This window comes from Cyprinus carpio, chromosome B1 (assembly GCF_018340385.1).
Source record: "Cyprinus carpio isolate SPL01 chromosome B1, ASM1834038v1, whole genome shotgun sequence".
Classification (NCBI taxonomy): Eukaryota; Metazoa; Chordata; class Actinopteri; order Cypriniformes; family Cyprinidae; genus Cyprinus; species Cyprinus carpio.
Window position 1 is genome coordinate 23,564,455 of NC_056597.1, and position 17,500 is coordinate 23,581,954.

Below are 17,500 nucleotides of genomic sequence, written 5' to 3' on the forward strand. Positions count from 1 at the left end.
CTGCATGGCTTACTTTCGATCTGTAGAACACAAAAGGAGAGTTTTTCTCTCAAACGTTTTTTTATGGTCACAGCAAGCATCTTCTGTAAGTGAAAATGTGGTTAGTCTCCCTAATAAAAACTTTTAAACTCCAAACCGAGACGATTAGCATAAAAAGATGACAGATGTTGTTCTGCAGTGACCCGGGACCCGAATTCCAGAAGCGTCACAGAATGTTGTGGACGGGACTCAGCAGACATGAAGTCTTGAGTGAGACAGATGGCTCTTTCATCGCCCACCGCTGCGCCGCGGTTAATGTCACCGTCCTCCAGCAGCGGAGCATGTGATCGCAGGGACAGTCTGGAGTGTGCAGTCATTAACAGTAGTATTCTACATTATTGCATGTTTAGCAATAAGAGTAGTTCTTTTGCATGATTTTCTTCTGTTACTTACTCATCGCACTAGACATGGAAGGTCAAGCCATGTACATTGCATTATGGGAGACAGTCTCCCACCCATTGTGCATGCAGACGGAACAGAGAAACAACAACAACAAGAACAATTTTGGTAACACTTTATTTTGATGGTCCCTTTTGAGCATTCTTGACAAAAAAAAGTAACTTTGCACCTACATGTCAGCTAACTCTCAGAGTATTAGTAGTTTGTCTGCGCAATACTATCCGCTAACTCTTTATTGTGCTGGTCTCTCAACAGTCATTCTAATGACTATATGTAACTTTGCAAGTACGTCATTGTCAACTTATTCTAACACTCTAATGAGAGTTAGTTAGTAGACATGTAAGAGCAATGTTATTTACAGTCAACATAATGTGTTAAAGGGACCATCATAATAAAGTGAAACCACACCTTTTGCATGCGACTGTTTTAATAAAGAGTGCGACTATAAACATAAAGAATATAACAACGGTATAAGCTAAATGTAGGCTGCATATTTTTATGTAAATATAAATACAACGTTTTTTCAAAGGATTAAACGCCCGTCATTTACTTATAAGCATATACTTAAGCATCGTCAAAGTAAGAAATGAAACATTATTACTGCAAACATTTATAGGCGAATTTTTCTAATAGAGCAGAACACAAACACGGCGATCAGAAGACGCTTTTATCTCAGGTCACGTGATGAGATGAAGCTCAGCGCGACGCGCCCACGCGCGCACGGAGAACCGATCAGAGCAACACTGGCGATGAGATGAAGCGAGCTCACATGAGAACAGAAAGCTGTGTCCTTCTGGAGCCGCTGCTCGTCTGGATCCATGTGCTGAAACACTGATCTGCTCTGAGGTTTACTGGAGATTAATATCGGACACACCTGCGCGCGCGAACAGGTGAGAATCACTTCGGCTTTCTCTGGATTGAAGATTCACGCGACACGCGCTGAGCGTCTTTATTTGCTTTTGAGCAGCTGTAGAGCTCAACATCTGCAAACTCTTAATGAACAGCGATTCATATGATCTGAGAGCTTAAACTGTTCTGATTCTGCGTTACAGAATAAAATCACATCTGTTTTGTTACCATGGTAATTTCACTTCTGCACTGTTTGTGAAGTCAGTAAACTCTGTTTTCACTGCTGCCATGGAAGCATGCATTTTCTCACAGTCATCCTTCAGAAATATTTCCATGCATTGTGTCCCTGGTGAATTAGGAAAAATCCCGAATCCCTGACCTCTGTAGCTCACTGCAGTGGAGGCAGATTAATAATGTTTAAAAAAGTCTTAGACAGACCACATACAAGTTTTGGACTCTGACCTTTGGCGCAGAATATTTCATTTTGCAGCTGCAGCTGTTGACTTTTGTAACAGAGATCTGAAACAGATTAATTGTGCAGAATTTCATGTACTCATAGAATACATCTACTAAATGTGTTGAGGTGACAGTAATTAAACTGCTGGTTCGTTTGGTCTTGCTGGAGGAGAACTGGTCCCTGACTGAGCCTGGTTTCTCCCAAGGTTTTTTGTCATCGGTGGAGTTTGGTTCCTCTGGCTTGCTTAGTTGGGGACTCTCCGACATCATCGACTTGATTGCACAGATACTATTTAAACTGAACTGAGCTGGATGATGACATCACTGAATTCAATGATGAACTGCCTTTAACTGAAAACTGAGTGTTTACTATTGTCCTTCTGCATTACTGACGCACTATTTTTCTATTTAATACTGACACAAACTGCATTGTAAAAAGCGCTGTATAAATAAAAGCGACTTGACTGAACAAACAGTGTGACGCGACCTGGCCGGTGTGATATCTGCGTTGATTTGTCTCGCCTGACAATATAATATACAATATAATACAATATTTATTTGTAAAGTTCATTTAAAAACAATCGAAGCTGACCAAAGTGCTGTACAGAATAAAATAAAAAACTCAGAAATAAAATGAATAAAACAAGACTTTTACATTTAAAAACAACAACTGAACCAATGATCATGGGGTACTGATAGCTAGAGAGAATAGATGTGTCTTTAGAGCAGACTTAAAAGCAGAAATAGAGGGGGCTAATCTGAAGATGTACACTGTTCCTGAGTCAGTTAAGTAGTCAAACGTTAAGAGGTTTCTGCTTTTGTCCAGGTTTTCTGATGGCTCTGCTCGTCCTGCTGCTGCTGCTGGGCTCGGCGTCGGGTTCGGCCCCGGGGCCACAGTGGCCCCTTCAGCGTGTGCCTGTGGTTTGGCCCCAGCGGACGGAGGAGCGGCCAGCACCTCACTTCCTGCGGCCCGCTCAGCTGGAGCTCAACTCTTCCTGCGGCCCCGAGTGCCACAAGCGGGCCCCTGCGCCCAGCTACTGGGACCTGCGCCAGTTCCTGTCCTATGAAACGCTGCACTCCAGCGGCCAGCTGACAGAGACGGCAGTGGGCATCTACGGATTCGACGCCGAGGCCTTCTACAAGCCCCCCGCTGGCCGCTCCAGAAGCAGACGCCAGATCTTCGGTCCAGACAGCCGCTTCAGTATCGTCGGCCAGGACTTCCTCCTGAACTACCCCTTCTCCACCGCCGTCAAGCTGTCCACCGGATGCTCGGGGACGCTGGTGGGGGACCAGCACGTCCTCACAGCAGCACATTGCATTCACGACGGAAAGAACTACGTCAAAGGAGCCCAGAGGCTGAGAGTGGGCTTCCTGAAGCCGCGGCAGAAAGAGACATATGGCAGAAACGGCACTGGACCGGGCAAGATGAAGTTCCAGTGGATCCGAGTCAAGCGCACACACGTGCCCAAGGGCTGGATCACCAACACTGTAATGATTATTTAAGGATTTATACTTTCTTTTATTGTATTATTTTTTTGTACTTTTGTATTTTATTTGTTTTTATTAGGGCTCTCAGTCGATTAACATTTTTAATCTAATTAATTACATGATGTGTCGATTTATTAATCTAATTAATCACAAATTACATTACTAAAAACTGCCAGCAGGTGGCGGTAAATGTCTTTGAGTCATTGATTCATTCAATTAGTTCAAAGGGCTGATTCATTCAGGAATTAAGTCAACGCCTCACTTTATGAATGAGTCTTTGAATCATTGATTCACACAATTTCGTTGAAAACACAGATTCATTCAGAAACCTAACACCGCTGTGTTACTCAGAGACGCACATTAATTCTGCTGTGGCTTTATAGCTAATATTTTTGTTGGCAAAAGTGAGCAAAAACAGACAATATTGTGTTTAAAATAGAACACAATATTAACTTTTTATTTACGGAACTGTTGTATAAAATCACATTTGCACTCGTTATTTTCGAGACAATCAGCACTCGTGTAATATTGCTCATGCTGCTGATTTGATATCACTTATCATTTGATATAAATATGAGAAAAACTCATACAGGAGCATTTTTTTTTGCCCCAATATCTTGAATTTTAGGGCATTAATGCATTTATGGAGTTGTTGCCCTACATATTTGTTAAGAGTCAACTGTATGAACTGTAATATGATGTACAGGTCTGGGGGCGGGTCCAGTGTGTTAACTACGTTAAAATATTTTAATCACGTTATTTTTTTCAGAACAAAATAATTAATGCGTTACGCGTTAAACTGACAACCCCTAGTTTTGTATTTGCTGTTAGTCGTCCTTTGGGTTTTAGAAAAGTGCATTATAGACGGTTCTAAAAGCAACAACATAAACGAACGTTACTTAACTTCTGGTAGACATCCGCAAAGAATCAGTAACAACAGCAAAGTCCCTCTATAGTAGATTATTTCTGATAACAAGCAAAACATGTTGTTAATCAGAGGTTTATTAAAAATGCTTATTCCTTCTCTGCCAGCAGGAGGCACTTTTGGAGCAGCAGAGATTTTTCTGTAACAGCTGTACACAAAGCAGTGCTCTGCTCACAAGCTGCTTTATTAGGCATTACAGGCAAGATTAAACAAACTTTTGTTTGGAGACAGTCGGTTTCCTTCAGAGATACAGTGATATAAAAACACCCACGCCGCATTTTGATTTTGAAGCATGCAGTGCTCATGTTTATTAAACGAAGTCAAAGCCTTTTGTCAAATCTATTTGAGGCGGTCAGTTTTGATATTGTGGCGTGCCGTGACAAATAAATCAATGTGTGGGAAACATTGCATCCCACAGCACAACAACCTGAGCCCAACCCCAGTCTACTCATCACTTTAACTGTGTTTATAGTCGGCGCCACTTGCCAGACCGATAAACAAACACAGACCAGAATTTAACTGAGGGCCAGGTGCGTGCGCCCAATGAAACTGTCTATAATGTTACCATGGACCACAAAACCAGTGGTCATAAGGGTAAAGTTTTTGAAATTGACATTTATACATCTGTAATAAGCTTTCCATTGATGAATGGTTAGTAAGGATAGGACAATATTGGAGAATCTGGAATCTGAGGGTGAATTTTTATTTATTTTTTTTAAATATTGAGAAAATCATCTTTAAAGTTGTCCAAATGAAGTTCTTAGCACTGAATATTACTAATCAAAAATTAAGTTTTGATATATTTATGGCAGGAAATTTACAAAATATCTTCATGGAACATGATCTTTACTTAATATCCTAATGATTTTTGTCATAAAAGAGAAATGTATAATTGTGACCCATACAATGTATTGTTGTCTATTGCTACAAATATACCTGTGCTACTGATGACTGCTTCTGTGCTGCAGGGACACAGATGCATTCTAATTTTTATTATTTTTATCAAGGGCTCGGCCAACGACATCGGCATGGATTACGACTACGCTCTGCTGGAGCTCAAGAAGGCCCACAAGCGGAGGCACATGAAGCTGGGCATCAGTCCCGCGGCCAAGCAGCTCCCTGGGAAGCGGGTGCAGTTCTCCGGGTTCGATAACGACCGGCCGGGTCAGCTGGTGTACCGCTTCTGTGAGGCCGGGGATGAAACCTACGACCTCCTGTACCAGCGCTGCGATGCTCAGCCGGGCGCCAGTGGCTCCGGGGTCTACACCCGCATGTGGAACCGCAGACGTCGGCGCTGGGAGCGCAAGGTCATCGGGATCTTCTCCGGACACCAGTGGGTGGACCTCAGCGGCACGCCTCATGAGTTCAATGTGGCAGTGCGCATCACTCCGCTGAAATTCGCCCAGATCTGCTACTGGATCAAGGGAAACTATGTGGACTGCAGAGAAGGCTGAGTAGCAGCAGAGCGCTTTGCTTTCTCTCCATTAGCACATAAGATACTCTCTATTATTTCATGCAGAAAAGTTGCACAGTCCAGAATATGCATCAATAACTAATTAACTCCTACATTCTTTGTTTTTTAACACTTGTTTAGCCTTGTGAAAAGAATGGAGCCAAATCAGTGCCACAGATACTTGCAAAAGAACTGAAGTATTGCAAAAGAAAATGAAAGTATTGAGAAAAAATTGTTTTGCAAAAAAAAAAAAAAAAAAAGAGAAGAATTGCAAAATATAAATGAAACAGAGCAAAAGCAATGATTTTGCAACACATATTTTCCATGGCCATAGCTACTCATTTATTTGCAAAGCTGCTTTTATTTTGAATTTCTTTTTCCCACCCCCATGTCAAAACAATGCCAGAAAGTGAAACGCGCAGAAACGTGAAGCGCAAAAGCTGTATTCTTTGTTTTGGTTCACAAAACATCTTTTTCTTTTGCAATTTTTTGTTTTTGTTTGGGAAAAGCACATTTATTGTTTCCGTAATACTTTATTTTACTTTGCAATACTTCAATTCTTTTGCAAGTGTATGTGGCATTGATTTAACTCCATACAAAAGTATTAAGTAAGGTTCTCAACTGACAGCCATTCTATCGTAGCACATATTGTTATAATATAGTAGAGGTTTTAGGAGTGCCTGATTTTTATTTTCCGTCTGCTGCCTTTGATTTCACGGCTCAGGACAGTCGCCGGTGAAGGACTGGAGACAGAAAGGCACGGACATCAGCTTGTTCTGTTCGTAGCACTGGTGCTGTTTCTGTTTTCTCTAATGTACTGAAGTGTGAGGTGCTTGCTTGTGTGGAAATTGAGAACTACTGTATGACATTCTGCTTTTACAGGTGTGTGCTTCCCTCTAGTGGTCAGAGGCTGTTCATCAGAGGTCCACATACAAACACACTGTAAATCAAAAACATAAGTGGATATCAGCTCCCGATGGGCACTTTGATGTTTATTCATTCAATGGCACTAATCATTTGGAGAATTTTAATGCCCTTTGTTATGCACAACACATTAAAAGCTTTTGCAAAAAATAAAAGCACCATTCATGAATGAGAATTAACTGCAGGAACTGCTCAGATTAGACATAATCATGTGTGTGATCCACAACTGATTGTTTTTATAAAGGCACAACGCTTGGCCAGCTCATATTTCACCCGAACATCGCAAGAAAATTAGCTTATTTTTAAGGCACTTTGAAATTAAGCACCCCTCAAATTCTCATGACTGTAATATGAAAAACAAATATATACCATCATAATATAAAGGAAATCTAAATGGTTTAATTTTCTTGCTTTTATTTTCCTCTTGGGGTGAAATACAACCCAGACATTTCCTGGCCGTTTTCGTGGTGACGATCATCCACCAAAAGATCTGAGAAGAACAGGCTGTTTTTGTCTTTTATTCTGGATGTCATCAATACTTTGAAGCAAGCGGTTCGGAAAAATACTGCAAGCCTGACAGTCCACAGGCTCCGCCCAGAGTGCACTAGCCACGCCCACGGCCCCCTGGGATTTGGCACAGAAAAGGAAAGAAGGATGCTGATGGCTTTAGCTTAAAAATAGTTCCTGTCAGGGCTGTTTTTCTACAAAGTTTGATTGAAACAAAGTGGACACGTGAGATACTATGAACAGATAATACTCGTAAAACACAGTAACAGTGGAAAAGATCAAACAGCACTGAGTGAACCGGACCGTCCAGTCCTTCGTCATGATTGGTCGGCTTCAGCTCTTCCAGTTGTTCTTCTTTCAATCTTTGGCTGAATTTGGATGTCACACGAGGCGCGGGCTACAAAAGTACACGACGGTGCATCATAAACGTAACGTCGTGTGTAACAGTATACAAAATAAAATATTTTCTTAAATAGATACAAACGTTGCACGAAAGTAGACGGTATGAAAAGCAACAGCAGTCTGCGTCTCACTGAGGCTTGATGGCCAGGCCGGCGGCGAGCGGGTGCGAGTACGCCTTCCCCAGCACCAGGCGGTCCCGCAGCAGCTTGAACAGCACGTAATAGTTGCAGAAGAGGATGAGGCCCAGCGAGAGCGTGTGGTTCCAGCGCTCGGAGCGCAGCAGAGAGTACAGCTGATACAGCACCACGCTCGACTCGATCCCGATCAGCAGGTTCAGGATCCGCAGAGGCTTGTGGAACAGGAACTGCTCGGGAGAAGACAACACTACATCAGCTCTGAAGATCAGCGGCCAGAGCAACCCAGGGTACAAAAAAGTACCTAAAGTGCTCTATGTTCGTGCACTAGTTTTGTAATTAACATACAAAAAAATATTTCTTAGTACTTCTTAAAGGGATAGTTCACCCAAAGATAAAAATTCTGTCATTAATTACTGACCCTCATGTTGTTCCAAACCCATAAGACCTTTGCTCAACTTCGGAACCCAAATTAAGATACTTCTGATGAATTCCGAGAGCTCTCTGACCCTCCGTAGACAGCAAGGATCCTTACACGATCAAGACTCAGAAACATAAAATAATCCACGTGACATCAGGGGTTCAACCGTAATTTCATGAAGCTATGTGACTACTTTTTCTGTCATGACAACTCTCGGAGGGATTAGCATGGTAATGTACATGACAACGTTAATGTTTTTGGTTTTGGCGGAATAGATCTGCTACGCTGCTGCGGCAGAGCAAGTACCGAGACTTGCTACAGCCAATACATCCACAACATGCTGCTGTGAGCATGTAAGAAATATTGCTGCTGCAAATATAACATACATGAAGTAACCCCATAGCACACATGAATCACCTCGTAGCAGATCTATACAGGTGGAGCTGGGGAAGGTGGAGGGTTTCTGAAGCAAGCTGCACTGCTACGGCAAGCACTAGTCATATATTTGAATGTTGAGCGGTGAGCTCATTGGCTACCAATACAGGAGAGAACCAATCAGCTGTGCCATGTGATGATGTCATCACGTCAGACTGAGTTAGACCTATCGGACTGCGTCAGAGTTTCATGCCAGAACTCTGTATTTATGTGCAAAGAAAACAAAAATAACGAATTAATTCAACAATTTGTCTCCACATCACCCTACAGTGCCATTTTGGACAGTATCAAATACTTACACAACATATGCTGTTCTGTGTCAGCAGCACCGTACGTTTATGTTTTGATCTTTCCTAATCTTTTAGATCTTTTCTAATCTAACATATGTTGCATATGCTGTTTACGTATGTGATACTCTCTAAAATGGCGCTACAGGGTGACGCGAAGGAGATGAATTGTTGAATAAAGTCGTTATTTTTGTATTCTTTGCACACAAAAAGTATTCTCATAGCTTTGTAAAATTATAGTTGAACCCCTGATGTCACAATAATTATTTTAACGATGTCCTTGCTACGTTTCTGAGCCTTGATCGTGTAAGGATCCTTGCCGTCTAGGGAGGGCTCTCGAAGCTCTCGGAATTCATCCCATTTTTTGACATATTAGAGACTTGAGTCTGTGCATGAAGATTTTGTAAATAATTATTCTCCTGCGATGCACAAACACTAAAAGCACATGAATATGAGGATGAGTAAATGGCAGAGAGTTTTCATTCTGGATAGTGTTCGACCAATATTGTTTTTTAGACAGCCGATATCTTAGAGAGCAGGGTGGCCAGTGGCTGATATATGCATGTATACTTTTTATTTATTTTAATTAAAACATTTTGAAAATTAAATTAAATTAAATGTCAAATAAACATACTTAAAACATACTCTGCTAGGTTTGTAAAGATTTGTTTAAATGATTTAAATGTGTATTTGCTGAATGCTGACGGTAAACAAGAAGGTATTTTAACGTTTGCCTTTCTTACACTAATAATATAAAAGCAAACATTATAATACTTTATTGTATTATTATTCGTTTACTATTGCATTCATGTCAACATAGTTAAAAATATGACAGATACTCACATAAAACCTGGCATGTGAGACGTCGGAGGGCAAGGCCACGTTATACGGCCCGATGGCTTTATAGAGACAGCGGCTGTGACGCACCAGGACCCCCTGCGGCCAGATGGTGCTGTCAGACCAGCTGAACACAAGAGAAGAACAGTTCCAGAAACACTCAACACCGCTCATAAACCATTTAGAAAGAGTCCTGCACACAAACTCGACTTTGAAAGCACGTCTAAATGACCACATAGTTGAGATCTGAATCACTAGTGATGTAATGATATCATCAATATCACGATAGCAAAACTGTCTCGATATGATCGTGGTCACATGGTGATATGAAACGATAGGTCTTCCGGGCAAAAGCTAGTTTTCAAAAAACATTTGTTTTGGGCCACTATGCTTTAACACCGTGGTTTTCAGACCGGTCCTGCAAGCACCCCTAGCGCCTCACATTCTGTATGTCTCTCTATATCTGACACAGTCTCTACGAATGCTGAGGAGTTGGATCAGTGTGATAGATGAGGGAGACACATGTGCAGTGCTGGGGGTGCTCACAGGACCGGTTTGAAAACCACTGCTTTAGCACATTATCTGTCAAATAAACTAAAACTGAAAGCACAGTATGCTTAATCTCGTTCAGACGATCAGCTCGTGATCCGGTGTTTTCTGTCTCAGAACAGCTCCGTTCACACTGAATGTATGCGGTCAACTCCTCTATTGCATGTGCTGTGAGTTTCGCTATGCTTTATTTTCGCTGCAGATGATTAAAGCATTTCACTAGATTTGTAGTGAGACGCGTTTTTGTTTTCGTAAGGCTGTTTTCACTGAAGCTGGAGCTTTCTGTCAAAATAAAAGCTTAAAGTGCAGTATAAATTGCTGACAGCTAGTGGTTTAAATGCAGTACAAATTCAAAATATCTCTTTCAAATGTAGAAATTAGGAAAGAAGTACTGTAATTTCCCTACTGTAGTTTAAAGTAAAAATAATATAACTGAAATATTTATTTTAATTTATTTTACAGTGCTATTATTTTACAATATATGGCTATTACTGTCATTGTTGTTATCATCATTTTATTCTAACTTGTTTGGCTTCCTAAAACACCAGTGTGAATGTAAGGCTGAGACAGTGTATCACAAAAAAAAAAAAAAGTTCAGGTACAATTTACTGACTGTTTTCTGACTTAAGTTTTCTCGGTTAAGAACATGGGTTGCAGCTCTTAATTTTGAACTCTAAAAGTGCATTAGATAGAAGAATTTAACTCTAAGATGTACAAAATTCTAATTTTTTCCCTATTCATCATTTGTCTTTTTCCTTTTTAAATATGGCAGTAATATGGTGCAGTGAGATTGTGATATCGTTACATCCCTTCTCAATCAGAGCAGCGTTCGGAGGATCACTCACATGTGCTGCGGCGTGTTGCTGTAGGATCCGGGCTCCAGACGCTGCCAGCGGCCCAGGTGCGATGCGGAGCGATGCAGCAGGTCGCAGTAACGGGGCGGCAGCAGCTGGCTCATCAGCATCACAAACGCATTGATCCACACCATGATCAGATGCTCACAGGACCAGCGCATGTCATAGTACTGCGTGCTCTGAAAACACGCAAAACATGAAGAGTGTGAAAACACAGGTGTGTGTCAATTTTGAGCTTAGTTTTGAACAGCAGATGGTGCTGCATACTTCAGAAACAGCCGTACTCTGCTTGTTTCCAAATCCTTACACACACTTGAACCTAAAATAATCCTTCATAAAGTTCGAAAAGGTTGAAGCGAATTACACGGGGGTTCACTGTGGGCTTTTTGCATTTATCTGTCGTCATAAAAGCATTCTGAGCCGAGGTTAAATTACAGACTCAGCCAGTGCTCTTCTTCATGAGCATTTGTGTGTGTGGATGAAGTCTAGAGTAGAGCGCCATCTGCTGTTAAAATCTACGCTCAGAATGCATTCCAGAGAGAATCGCCATGCATTCGGAAGATCTCAGAATCCATCTGAAAATCAATTCTGCATCGATTTATCATCAGGAGTGAACGACAACGCATTAGCAGACGCTGGTGAATGTGCAGAGGGCAAATCTGCAGCTCTAGAAATTATTTTAATGCTCATGAAAACTCAGTGATGCTGCTTACAGGGCACAGTAATAAACCATTTGGGACTTGACTGAACTCTGACCATCTGAGGACGCTCACCTTGACGAAGCACAGTGGCAGGAAGGCCACGTAATAAGCGCTGAAGAGCGAGTTGAAGAGCACTTCTTTGATGCGGCGGTTGAAGTCGGTCTTGAGCTCCTCGACCTCGCTGCGGATGAGCTCAGGTGAATGTGGGCAGGTGTGTGTGGGGATGTGTTTAGGGCTGGAGAACTGATCGCGCAGGTTTTCTCGCAACAGCGTCAGGAAGTCTTTGGGCCGCGGCAGAGGACCGTCGGAGCCGTCCTGCTCTGAGAAACCGCAGTCGGATGGAGCGGATTGAGCTCGACCCTCCTGATGGAAGCAGCAGAGCGGCACGTAAACACCGAACCTGAACCAGACACACAGACACTGGAGATTAAACCCAACACACAGAAGGCTGCCAACCTTGGGAATACCATCAGTGTGACTGTGGGGGGGGCGGGTATTCTAACAGATTGATGATGTGGAATAAAGAGATGTTATAGTGTTCTCTTTCTTGGGACAGCAGGTTTAGAAACGCTTCTCATACCAAGACGAGATGTTTGCCGTTTTGCTGCTGCTTGAGTACTGCGTGTGGACGGAAGGCATCACCAGGTTTTTGCGTAGAGTGACAAATCATACCAGCTTACTTTGAGGTCAAAATGTGTAACCGCTACGCAAAACGCATATAGGTTGGGAGGTCAGACGATGATTTTCCCAGCCATTTGAGACTAGCAAATAAGGGTTATAATTATTATGTGTGTCAGCCGAACACAAAGAGCCGCTTCAGCCTGATGGCATCCAGAGCATGAGAATAACCGGGACTTTTATTGACTGGAATTCCCCTGTAAGACTGTCTGGAGACTCACGGATATCCCAGGAACAGCAGGTTGAGCACAGAGTGATTCTTGAAGAGGTTGACGAGGGTCCAGCAAAGAACCCATCCGCACAGCGTCAGCAAGATCAACCGCGCCGCGATCAGAGCCACGTACCGCACCAGAGACGACGGACTCGTTTGGGAGGCCTGAAACACACACACACACACACACACACACACACACACACAGGGCCTTTATTAGGAGGAAACAGAGAAATGCTCATCCTGAGGTGCTTTCAGTTCACAGCGAGTGATCATCATGTAAATGTCACTGGCATGTTGTGAAGAACAGACCACAGAAACCCTCATTCAAACTTCCTCCACACACACACACACACACACACACACACACACACACACACCACAACCAACGTTCCCTCTGAGCTACAGACAGTGTGAAAGCTGTTAGATGGTGTAATAACACTCATGGAATCAGATTCAAGAAGCATACTATGATCAAACACACAAATATATACAGAGACATACTACGGATGTTTGCCAACAGAAAGGGAACGCTGGTTAACAACCAATCATTTGAACAGCTTTACTTGATCATTAAGAACAGAATCAGACGCACTTCTGCGATGATGGTCCACACCAGTCTCCTGGCCAGCATCACGGTGATGAAGACGGCCAGGTGATAGTCCATCAGATGGAAGCTCTTCACACAGAAAAAGCCCATTTCACAATATGATTACATACTGCTTCATACACAAAACACAGTTTGGATTTTGTCACATGAAATGGCAGCACATCTTTAAATTCTCTCTTCATTTACTCACGCTCATGTCGTTTAAGCCCACATGACTTTTTTTCTCTTCAGTGGAACGCTAAAGGAGATGTTTAGCATGATGTTCGCTGCACTGAATCGTACAGTGACCGGCCCGTCAAGATCCAGTGAAGCATCATACGGTTTATTCATGTGTTTCTGTTTAGTCATTATTCACTGAAACTATTTAGTTAAACACATTAAAATGATGCCAAATGGCACTGAATATAGATTTTGTATGTTGAGTGGAGATGATGTAGTGACAACAGCGAGAATATTTGTAGCAATAGACAACAATACATTGTATGAGTCACAATTATACATTTCTCTTTTATGACAAAAATCATTAGGATATTAAGTAAAGATCATGTTCCATTAAGATATTTAGTAAATTTCCTACTGTAAATATATCAAAACTTAATTTTTGATTAGTAATATGCATTGCTAAGAACTTCATTTGAACAACTTTAAAGATGATTTTCTCAATATTTAGATTTTTTTGCTCCCTCAGATTCCAGATTTTCAAATATTGTCCTCCTAACAAACCAGACATCAATGGAGAGATTATTTATTCAGATGATGATGATGCATAAATATCAATTTCAGGACTTGACCCTTACTCCAGGGTCACACGTCACATGACCAACCAAACAAAAGCACAAATATAATACAGACTATTTTAGTCCATTCCTCAAACAAAGCATCATATGACATCAGAAAACACATTCATGACTGTTGTGCTTCTGACACGTTCTGGAGCTCAGCGGCTCCTGATCGCGCTCTGCTTTACAGTAAAGAGCAGCGAGAACATCCTGCCAAACGTCTCCTGTGTTCCACTGAAGGAGGTGCATCAGTAATAATACATCAATGCTAATATTGTGGTGTTGTGTGATTTGACTGTACCAGTGAGGTGGAGGCTGAGGGGTGGCTGTATGAAGACCACCACACCGTCCTGTAAATGTTGATGTACTGAACGAAGAGCGCCACCAGCAGGTAGAGGAAGAGCAGCGACTCGAACAGCAGGTTACTGTCCAGAGGAAGATCAGGAATACGGGAATGACGGACAGGTTCGGGAGTGATGAGGGCCGTGAGGGGCGGAGACAGACCGACCACGCCACTGTTCCTGTACACACACACACACACACACACACACACACTATTCTTTTATTTGGATCCACAAGACAAGCAACAAAAACGGAATCCAAATACTTTGGAAAGTCATTCTGTAAGATGACAGGTACACATGGCTAACACACACTCACAAGTCCTTATATTTATAACATTCAACACTCAAGGATAGACAAAACATCTTTGTTTCATATTTGCATACTCCCTATAATGGCTGAAACTGAACAAAATTTTGCGAGTCTTGTGTTTTTTGCAATACACCCAACTGCAGTCCAGTAATCACATTCTTGTGCACATGCAGGGCTCGCAAATTCGCTAGCACTGTGTTTTCCGGTCGGGCTTCCAAAAATCATCACTGCCCTGCACAACGGGCTAATAGTGATATAAAATCCCTTCCTTGATTTGCATTGTTCACTCGCTTGTAGGGGTGAAACAGATCATAGTTTATCTTTTACAAGTGTTTTACAGAGCGGCGTTCAGGCAGAGCACGAACACAGAACTGATTCCTCTTTCGCTTGAACAGACACATACACGCAAAATGATCTCAAAATAACCGACAAATATTTTCATGTCTTAAATGAACGTAAACAGTGGAGAAAGAAATCACACGTGCATCATTATATTGGATCCGTGCATTCGGTCTTAAAGCGGCAGCAGCCTATAAATACCTGCTGTTTGAGCGCCACCTGCTGTCAGAGAGTGACACTTGCGTTTCATTCAGCCTGTCCGCTGGTTTTTTTTTTTTTTTGTTCAGATTTTTTATGTAGTATCACAAAGCTAAAGTCAGACCATTTTGTTTTTGTTTCAAAATTGTACAATCTAAATAGCATGTATGCAGCTTCTTTGTTTAGATCTTGATTAAAATACACAGGCAAAACCTTAATGTACTTGCATGGAGAAATTTATTTTATTTATATTATTTATTTATTTGATTTGGGATTTGTTTTAAAATTTCAAGTTAGTATATTGTTTGACATTTTCAATTTCACAAAGTAATGTGCAGCCTTTGGGTCTGAGAAATAACAAAAGGACACCTTTTTAAAAATCTGTCTTAAATCTAATTTTGTTAAAAAAGAAATTGTGAGAAAATTGTATTGTGAAATCAGCATCGTTAATGTTGTTTGATATGTTAAAGGAATCGTGATACACTTGGGATTTGGTGTTTGTTTTTGTTTTTTTATTTATGTAGTTGATTGTTATTTAAATAATAAGTGTTACTTAAATAATAAAAGAACCATAATTTTTTGTGCTCATCTAAAAAAATGATCCAAACTGTGACTCAAAATGTGATAATGTAATATAATCCAAACCGTGAGATTTATGATCCGTTGCACCCCTACCCTCTTGACTTGTTATTTGAAGAAAAATACAATATCTTTTACTCAGGCTAGTTAAAATAATTTTTGGGCAAACAAAATCTGAAGAATGCCCCCCCCCCCGAAGGGCTACCAGGGATTTAGATATTTTGCGAGCCCTGACGTGACCTAAACTTCCAAACACTAAAGTAATTAACTTACAATGGTAGTCAAGTTGATGGATAGCTTCAACCAACTATAGAGTTCAGAGCCTCATTTACAATGTCAGGAGTGTTTTGAATCACACACACACACACACACACACACACACACACTTTTCATCAGGAAGCAGATATCAGTCTGATATTCAAAGCAGCGATCACAACAGCTCATGTCAGCTCTTCCAGCCCGCGAGGGAAAAAGCAGAGTATACTGAAGAATATATATATATTTGTAGCAATAGACAACAATACATTGTATGGGTCACAATTATACATTTTTCTTTTATGCCAAAAATCATTAGGATATTAAGTAAAGATCATGTTCCATGAAGATATTTTGTAAGTTTCCTACCGTAAATATATCAAAACTTAATTTTTGATTAGTAATATGCATTGCTAAGAACTTCATTTGAACAACTTTAAAGATGATTTTCTCAATATTTAGATTTTTTTGCACCCTCAGATTCCAGATTTTCAAATATATATGAATGAAGAGCTCAAACGTGCCATTCGAATTTTTCGAATATCGTCTCTGTACATAAATGATCCCTTCATCCAGCTCTCAAGCACCCAGTGTGGACTGTTAAGTATTATAAACATGAACATTATGGATTTCCGTGAAGCTGTTTTGACGGTATTGATGCATAAGCAGACAGTGACGTTCACATGCCACAGCCGACATGGGACACGTGTCTGTTTATAAAGCTAATGCTGTTCAAGGTTTGCTCGTTAATAAATGCACACTGGATGCATTAATGTGTTAACTATGCAAAATGAGATTAACTGTGATTAAATAATCATTAATATGGACTGTGTGCGTGTATTCCTGCATTTCAGTTCCTGTGTCAAATGAAAGGAGTTTGGTAATACAGTGTGAGTGACCACTGCTCAGGTGAGCTCACCTGCACCGGAGCCCCGCCCCATTACTGAGGCCGCCGCCCACCAGCGTCTGCAGCGAGGGCAGTGCGGAGCGGCTCAGCTGCTGTCTACTGGGACCCCTGCGGCCCCCAGGCATCTCCGTCTGCGGATCCCTGCGAGCACGTCCTCACGTCTCGGACACTGCGGGAGAAACACATGGACAGTTCGTCCGATTTGATTTTCCAAAAGTGATTTTCACAATATTTTGATTTTTTTCTGCATCCTCAGATTCCAGACTTTAATAGTTGTAAATAGTTGTATCTCAGACAAATATTGTCCTCCTGACAAACCAGACATCAATGGAAAGATTATTTATTCAGTTTCCAGATGGTTCATAAATCTCACTTTCACAAAATTGACCCGTATGACTGGGTTTGTGCTCCAGGGTCACAAATGAAGACAACTCTTCAACATGATGTGAAATCACATGGCAAAGCAGAAATCTACTATAAAGCCATTCAAGAGAATCAATGCAATCGACTCTCATCCTAACAGTCGGCTCAGAGGTCAGAGGTCAGAGCTGGTGCTCCTCTGATAAACCAGCGTTTCATCATCTGACACAAAGCAGCAGTTGAAAGTGTTGCACTAAAAGAGGAACTTGG

At 41.4% G+C, this 17,500-nt stretch overlaps 2 protein-coding genes across 5 annotated transcripts in view; one reads left to right on the forward strand and one right to left on the reverse strand.

Moving 5' to 3' along the window:
• The first annotated feature begins 243 nt into the window (after positions 1-243).
• On the forward strand, positions 244-6,688 carry LOC109051551 (serine protease 23-like). 2 transcript variants are annotated; one of them, XM_042717022.1, is made up of 3 exons: positions 244-361; positions 2,570-3,231; positions 5,164-6,688. In XM_042717022.1, the coding sequence occupies exons 1-3, from the start codon at positions 259-261 to the stop codon at positions 5,608-5,610; spliced, it is 1,212 nt and encodes a 403-aa protein (XP_042572956.1). In that variant the 5' UTR covers positions 244-258; the 3' UTR covers positions 5,611-6,688. The 2 variants fall into 2 exon arrangements, with proteins under 2 accessions (XP_042572956.1, XP_018924625.2); XM_019069080.2 differs by lacking the exon at positions 244-361 and adding an exon at positions 1,125-1,328.
• Positions 6,142-17,500, reverse strand: part of tmem39a (transmembrane protein 39A) — an 11,952-nt gene continuing 593 nt past the window's right edge. The window contains exons 2-10 of one of the 3 annotated variants that reach the window (XM_042717020.1): positions 16,883-17,039; positions 14,240-14,474; positions 13,145-13,228; positions 12,560-12,714; positions 11,733-12,060; positions 10,951-11,138; positions 9,563-9,683; positions 7,525-7,806; positions 6,142-7,437 (exon numbers count right to left, since the gene is read on the reverse strand). In XM_042717020.1, coding sequence (XP_042572954.1) covers positions 7,570-7,806; positions 9,563-9,683; positions 10,951-11,138; positions 11,733-12,060; positions 12,560-12,714; positions 13,145-13,228; positions 14,240-14,474; positions 16,883-16,995 — 1,461 coding nt within the window. In that variant the 5' untranslated portion in view covers positions 16,996-17,039 and the 3' untranslated portion in view covers positions 6,142-7,437; positions 7,525-7,569. Of the gene's footprint in view, positions 7,807-9,562; positions 9,684-10,950; positions 11,139-11,732; positions 12,061-12,559; positions 12,715-13,144; positions 13,229-14,239; positions 14,475-16,882; positions 17,040-17,500 lie in introns of all 3 variants that reach the window. The other 2 variants (XM_042717019.1, XM_019081483.2) reach the window with 2 other exon arrangements.